Raw genomic sequence first — 8056 nt, 5'->3', positions numbered from 1 at the left:
CATCAGTATTTCAGGCGTCCAAAAAGTCAGTAGCGTTTGCTGTTAATTCCTCATCCTGATCCGTCCCTTTTCATGCAGAGGAACTACTTGAGTAAACTATACTATACTTCTTTTTTATGCTACTTTATAGATGTACCCAGATCTTTTAGTTATTACTTGCAATACCACATATTATAAATACTCTGTTTCAAGGAAAAGTTATGATTGAGCAGGAAAACAAAGCATACAGAAGAATAGATCCTTTATATGATGGGACAACTTGCAAAGTCACGTGATGTGAAAAAGTGTTGCAGGGTCTTTGTTTGGCCCGTATCTCCTACATGACATCAGTAGCTGCACTTCCTCTGTCTGCTGGCACTGCTCGCATAACCCTGTTGGATGCTTCCTCAAGATGAATAGAAGGCTGTTCAGATATGTGTGTCCCATCCTCAATCTGGCCAACTCCCTTCCCTCTCTTTACTGTACTACCCACTCTGCTTTATAAGGAATAAAGGCGTCTCCCGTTCACCTCCGGCTCCCATTACTGTTGCCAGTCCTGGTTTATTTTTTTCCAAACAATTTTATTTTGAAATAGTCTTACTTCCGGGGCCACTTGGCGTTTCTCTTCAAAAGAAAAAACAAAAAAGGGATTTACAAAAACCCAAATCGGCTCGTTGTTTGACTTTGGTTCTCTCGTATTTCTCTCGTATTTTGGTATTCAGACAACAAAAACGTGAAAAAGGCTGTGCTTTTTCTGTATTTTCATTTTTTGGATAAAACGATAAAACAGACTATCAAAACGTACACGGACCAGGCTGGCTTGACCGCAGTCGTAAAGGAAGAATGCATCCGCTATAGTGGAACAGTAGGAAACGCAGCTGCTGCGCATCACCTCGTTATTTTACAGGCAAAGCTGAGTCTCGAACGAGCCGTTGATCCACCCGTTGATGGATGAGCGGACACATTCTCTGTTTAACTGTAAAGATAAACTATGGATAACGTGTTTCTTCAGGAGTACCACGATGCTTTTACTGGTGTTCACGTTCATCCTGATCACAGATGTAGAAGGTATGTAGTCTAGAGGCGAAATGCTTCTTTTCTTTTAACAACTGACGTCAACGCTACAATTAGCCTTGAATGACATACACTTATACAAGAGAAATAGAAATGTCAATAAATACAATATAAAAATACAATTCAGAGAGGCGACGACAGAAATGTTTTGCAAATTTGCTCAAAGGCAAGACAAGGCAAGTTTATTTGTAGCTATAGCATATTTCAACAACAAGGCAATTCAAAGTGCTTCACATAAAACCATTAAAAGCATCAAAACTTAATGCAGAAGAAAAGGAGATTTAAAAACAATTCAGAACATTCATTGAAACATTAAAATCAGTCATGAAAACACTAAAAAGCTAAAAACATAGTAATAGTTGCAGTGCAGTTTAAGAAATAAAATACAGTAGTAAAATGCAGAAATTGAATAAACACAGAAGAATAACGGCATATTTTCTTAGCAGAACAAAAGGTTTGACTAGTTTCAAAACAGGCAAGTTAATGTTAAGGTTTCATTTTTTAACTTGAACTTTTGACATTTTATTTGGCATGGCAATAACTGAATAATCAGGTGTAACACCTGCCTCGTGGCAGAGAACAAAAGAAGGCACACACCGAGTCAGAATGCAAACAATTGCCCGACAATGAACTAATTAACTGAAGCATGACCATGATATGTAAAGGTAAAGAACAGTACAGGGTAGTGTATTTAACGTGTTGAGTTATAGTTAAGTTTAGCAAACCAAAGTCTTTTAATACTCATCAATCACACGTGCGCAAACAAAGACCCTGCAAACTTCCCCTACTACTTCCCATTCTATTCATAGTTTTCACGTCACGTTTAATCAGGTTTGGCAAAGCTGCATCGGCTGTCTATCGCGTTGTTATACTGCTGTATTTTATGATCTCTGTCAGATGAGCATAAAAGTGTTGATGATTCAAATTATATATTTACTATTCAGTCCTTTCAAAACATACCCCCAATACATTTCAACGATATCTATCCCTCTCACTGTACAGTAATGCCAGTAATTGTAAGAAAACCTGTGGGAATAAAAAGAATAACGCAGTGAAACAGCAAACAGCCAAAAGTACTTGTTTGTTGTAGCCTACACTCTGAACTACAATGTAATATATATTTATATAATACTATTTGTATTTGTACTCTTCCCACTTTGTAGGGAAGAGTGCGTCCAATCAGCGATAAGGAATCCTGTCCCAATACATATCTATCTTTTCTGTTTTCAGTCTCACCTTAATGAAGTTGTTTTTTCTTTTTTGCTATTGTGTTTCCTGAAATGTAGTGTTTTGTGAAATGTCGTCGTGTTTTCTGAAATTATGTGTTTTGATCCTCAGGGCCACCATACCTATCATCCTTTGTCTCCACAATCACAAATTCAAGAGTGCAACGTACAAATTATTGCTCTAATGTTTGTTTACGTTAATTTATTAGACTCTAAAGTATGTTGACGGATGGTGTGGCGTTGCGTTATGGGACAAGTTGAGCCAGGTTCAGCGCCACGCCTCCTGCTGTGCCAGCAGAGTGGTGTCATTGAGATGAATATGAACGTTACACTGTTTAGAGTACGCCTAAACTAAGCCCAAGTTTCCAAAACATCATCATTATTTTGCGAAAGCCTCAAATTCCCTCTCTACTCTATACTCAAAGCCAGCATGGGTTTTTGCCAGCCTAGGCTTGTCAGATACTCTGCTCAGGGCCAATGTGAATGCTTCCATCCATGGTCGTCCCAGGCTAGTCGATTTAAATAATAAGTTCCTCAGTGGGACATATTTACCGAGATAGCTCGGGGTGACTGTGGCTAAGTGGAGAGCAGGGCTGCCTTTCAATCAGAGGGTCGGTGGTTCGATCCCCGATTCCTGCTCTACTAGTCTTGTGTCAGTGTGTCCTTGAGCAAGACACTTAACCCCAGAATGTCTCCCGTAGCTGCGTCTACGGTGTGTAGATAGATACTGAATTGTAAGTCGTTTTGGATAAAAGCGTCTGCTAAATGACTGTAATGTAATGGTTTGTGCCTCCTAACTTGGGATCTGATTGCCTGATGAGATGTTCTGCACCTTACAGCTCTCCAGGTGATTGGCGGAAACATGACCGTGGTGCAAGGAGGGACGACCATCTTACCCTGCAAACTCATCGACGCCAAGGAGCCCATCAGCCAGATATCATGGCGGAAGGAACCTGCGACTGACAACTTCCTTACCATCTTGTCTACTACTGGACCACTATTTATCAACGGACATGATAAACGATTTGAATTTATTGGGAACTTTAAGGACACCAATGGATCTCTACGGTTCTCCAATATCACATTGACAGATGAAGCCACCTACACGTGCATCTTCACGTTGTTCCCCAGCGGAAATGTCAAGACAGAGATACCTCTAAACCTGCTTGGTATAATGCATTGTATTAAACATGTGAGTGTGTGTGTGTGAGAGATAGAGAATAGTGTTGACCTTCATGCTCGCATGTTGACTTCTCTTATTCACTGTTCCTAGTGCCTCCGGTCACAAGCCTGATGGAAAATCGTCCTACTTTGGGTAATGAAGAAGTTTCCCTCGTTACTTGCATGGCTGCTGGTTCCAAGCCTCCTGCAAAGGTGCAATGGCTCACTGGTATTTTGGGAGAAAAAGTGAGGACAACAACCAACGTCACTCAGCATGCCAACAGTACGACTACCACAGTCAGCACGCTGTTTGGAGTTCCTACCAGAGAAATCGAACATCACTTGGTCAAGTGCGTCGTCACCAGTGCAGCCATGTCGAAAGAAGAAAGCCTGCCCTTCACCATAAAGATCTACTGTGAGTATACAAATATCACTTACTTATGTAGTTTATTGTTCATTTTATCATTGTGGATTTAAGAATTTCTCAGTTATTAAATTGATTTAATTGTTTGAAAACAGTGGATAAAGACAATGTTTGCATGTTCACTCCCACTTATGTTCTCAGCTGTTTAGGCTGATTGGGCCTCTGCTGTGGCTGAAGGTGCTCAAAGCTATTCTCTGGATGGATAGAGACTAGGGCAGACTCATTCACTAATACTTCTACAATAATAGAATCTTTATTTTCATTATTCAGGTACAATGAAATATCACTACGGCAATATAGCAGCAAAAAAATTAAAGTCCAATTAAAGTTACAGAGGAAGAGAGCTTCCTGTCTGTAATGTGTGTACAAAACATCTGTGAACTCTTAAGGATAATTAACAGTTTTAGTTGTGACATCCCTGCTGTTATGACCTCTCCCCTTGTCTCGTGGTTTTCTTACTTTGCAATACTGTTTCTTCATGTTTCTAAGCAGAGCAAGAAAGACGAGGGTCAGGACAAAGATGAGGACAGAATAAAGACAAAGAGCATGGTCAGGCCAAGTCAAGCCAAGTCAAGGTCCTTGAGATGAACATGCATTCATGCTTGCACAGCCGCTCGCAATTTACAACACACCTGTGAAATTTGCAAGAAAAATGAGGAATGCCCCTTCCTATCAGGCATTTTGGTTATCAGTCTGCTAAAGTATATTTTCATAATAGAAGGCCTAAACTAAAACACCTATTATCTAATCTAACTATGAAGCAAAGAATCGCTTGTCTGTGTGTGTGTGTGCGTGTGTGTGTGTGTGTGTGTGTGTGTGTGTGTGTGTGTGTGAAAGTCCTTTGCATACCTCTGTTGGTGGGTGTGTTGCTGTGCGGTTCATTGACTGCAGTTCAGTTTTTGATCCTTGATGCTGGATATTCTAACGTTACAACCAAACTCTTCGTCACTTCCTTGGATTAATGGCTGATAATGTGTACAACTAATGAAATTAATCAGCTGCAGTATTTTGAGTGGTTAGATTTCACACGTGATCCAGACTGCAGGGAACTGTAAACACCAGAGCTCACTGGAAGTAAACACATTGACCACTGTTTGTCATTTTGTTGTGGTCCACACCAACATTTTTTTGTGTTCTCTAATCCACCCAAGAGGGAAAACGTCTTGAGACAACTGCAAGACTTGGAGCATAGAAGTTTATCTTTGGGAACAGTTCAGTAAAAGTAAAAATGTAATCTATGCTCAGAAGTCCACATACTAGCTTTCCAACGGCATCACATGAGCTTCAGTCAGCTGAGTTAAAGTGTCATGGCACAATCGGAGTGTGTAACTTGAGTCACGCTATAGCATGTGACTGGTTGCATCTTCAGCTTGGAGGTAATCAAAATCAACCAGGAATCAGTGGATGGTCGGAGAAAGATTCAGAACATTTTGGTGCCCTAGGCTGGACATCCATTTGCCCTCTTAAGGGGATGGATCTTTGCATTATAATATCTAATAATAATTGTAATAATTCAAGGATATTTGAGTTAATTTGACTCCACCTCTGTTAACATAACCAAAGTGTCACACGTAACTCTGAAAGCTAATAAGTGTTTTTTAAATTTACATTATTTGGTGACACTTTATGACTACACACTATGAAGCATTAGTTAAGTATGAGTAAACACTTAATTGATCATTTATAAAGCATTGTTCCTACATTAACACTCATTAGTATGCAATTTATAAGTTATAAATGTTTTATTCTTGATTAATACGCTCGTCAATTATGTGTTTGGTGATTGTTTTCATACTTTATAAATGATAGATTCCCCATTTGTAAATTAAGTATTATATATATTACAAACCAATTATTAAGGAGTTGTACATGATTAATAACATCCTTTATAAAGTGCTAGTAAATGATTAAGAACTTGTTTACGTGTACATTATTCATGCATTTTTATATAATGATTTAGATATGCACTAATGTTAGGGACTATGTTAATATATGCTTTATAAATGCCTATTAATAGTGCAATTCATGATTAATTCAGGTAGTTACTAGTCATGTATTAAGTATTTTGTGTGACTTCATCTAAAGTGAGGACTATCTATGCTTTACAAAGCATTTATTAAGGACATTCAAAGGCTATCAGTGCCTCAAAACCCACAAAAGTCTTATCGTCTCGACAGAAAAGACAAAAGACAAAGTGATCAAGAACATATCAATATTTATTACAAGATGCAAACAATGTACTCATAGATACAAACCTCTCAGCCATTCATTCATGTTAAAAAAAAAAAAAAAAAAAAAAAAAAAAAGATTATCCTTCAGGAGAACATGGCTGGATATAAAACATTTACAAATGTGCACTGACAGCTGTTTAACAGCCTAAATAGTACTAGTAATCTTGTTAAACAATGGAGTCTTAGTTTTGGCGGTTTACTCCGCCTACACAGACATCCCAACTCCTGTTACTGGAATTTCCCATCCCTAAATGCAAACGGATCACTCTTGTTCCACCATTTGAATGAGACCATGGAAAAGTGAGACAATGACAAACCTTGTCTGCAGGCTCTGCTATGAAAGAATCCTGTCTACTGTTTAAACTGTCTATTGTCAGTCATTGAAGCATTGCTGTGTGATGTATCACCTTGACCTTGATTTACCCACTCTGTCATAGTGTTGAGAACAGAAACCTCTGAAAGTCAGACACCAGTGATCTCTCAAATGCAGCTAACTGAGGAGCTCTTACCAGCTGTAGTGTTCAAGGTCTTTGTCAATTGTAGATATTTCTACATCTCTCCCCTCCTCACTCCCAAGTTTTCTAATACAAAATGTCCTTGAAACTAATTAAAATGTCAAATCAGGTGTCCTTGAAAGTAAGCCAACACTGTATCAGTTACAGCAATAACGCACCTCATTCTCTTTCCCTGTCTCTCGCAGTCTCACCCATTGAAGTGACCATCAGCCAAAGAGCGAAGGATTCATTTGAATGCATGACTGAAGCCAACCCAAAAGCAGATTTTACCTGGAGCAGGTGCAGTGGCTTGAATGAACCGGTTTCAGTGCAAACAAAGCAGTATTTATCTTTTACCATGAAACATTGTTTGGGTAGCTTTTCTCACAAGCTTTGTACAAAGGTGAGAGGGGTTGTTCCATCATTTGTAAGTGCTCCGTTGTTACAAAAAGCTTTTACAGTTATGGCTGATGAATTACTTGAAATTCTAGAGACGCATAACAAAGAAACATTTAAATGGCTTTGAAATTTAATTCAAAGCCATTTGTGTGATGACTTGTCACATTATAACGGCACTCTGGAGAGGAAGTCAGACACGGGAAGTCAATTAATCTTTAGCTCTCTGGTGTTCTCAGAAGTGTGATAGTAAGAAAACTTAACATTAACATTTGCGTTTTTTTTATAAATGCCTCAGTCCATGCTTCCAAGACCCCCAAACATCAGGTTTGGGGGTCTTGGGATCGCCTCTCTGCTGTTTGCAGATGATGTGTTCCTGTTGGTCTCCTCGGATCATGACCTCCAACATTCACGGTTTGCAGCCGAGTGTGAAGCAGCGGGGATAAGAGTTAGCACCTTTTAAAACTGTGGCCATGGTCGTCTGCCAGAAACCAGTGGATTGCTCCCTCCAGGTCGGGAGTGCCTACCACAAGCGAAGACGTTTAAGTATCTTGGGTCTTGTTCACGAGTGAAGGTAAGATGGAGCGGGGGATCGACAGGCGGATCGGTGTGGCTGCAGCAGTAAAGCAGGCGCTGCACCGGACCGTCTTGGTGAAGAGGGAGCTGAGCCGGAAGGCGACGCTCTCAATTTACCGGTCGGTCTACGTTTTGACCCTCACCTATGGTCATGAACTCTGGGTCGTGACCGAAAGAACAAGGTCGCGACTACAAGCGGCCAAAATAGGTTTCCTCTGTAGGGTGGCCGGGCTCAGCCTTAGAGATAGGGTAAGGAGCTCGGACATCAGGAGGGAGCTTGGAGTTGAGTTGCTACTCCTTTGGTGAGGTGGTTCGGGCATCTAATCAGGATGCCTTCTGTGCACCTCCCCCTGGAGGTTTTCCGGGCACGCCCAACTGGTAGGAGACCCCAGGGAAGACCCAGAACACGCTGGAGGGATTACATCTCCCAGCTGGCCTGGGAATGCCTCGGGATCCCCCAGAATGAGCTGGATAATGTTGCGGGGGAGAGGGAAG

The 8056-nt window shown here is 40.5% G+C and overlaps 1 protein-coding gene across 1 annotated transcript in view; it reads left to right on the top strand.

Moving 5' to 3' along the window:
- The first annotated feature begins 532 nt into the window (after positions 1-532).
- si:ch211-214p13.3 (nectin-1) overlaps positions 533-8056 on the top strand; it is a 15895-nt gene continuing 8371 nt past the window's right edge. The window contains 5 exon segments of the mRNA XM_068704885.1: positions 533-1002; positions 1004-1047; positions 3119-3448; positions 3553-3855; positions 6796-6889. Coding sequence (XP_068560986.1) covers positions 971-1002; positions 1004-1047; positions 3119-3448; positions 3553-3855; positions 6796-6889 — 803 coding nt within the window. The 5' untranslated portion in view covers positions 533-970.

This window comes from Cebidichthys violaceus, unplaced genomic scaffold (genome assembly GCF_023349555.1).
Source record: "Cebidichthys violaceus isolate CVI_PGR_0920_01 unplaced genomic scaffold, fCebVio1.0.p SCAF_11, whole genome shotgun sequence".
In the NCBI taxonomy this organism is placed as follows: Eukaryota; Metazoa; Chordata; class Actinopteri; order Perciformes; family Stichaeidae; genus Cebidichthys; species Cebidichthys violaceus.
Note: the sequence above shows the minus strand (reverse complement) of the source record. Positions and strands in the feature narration are given on the sequence as shown.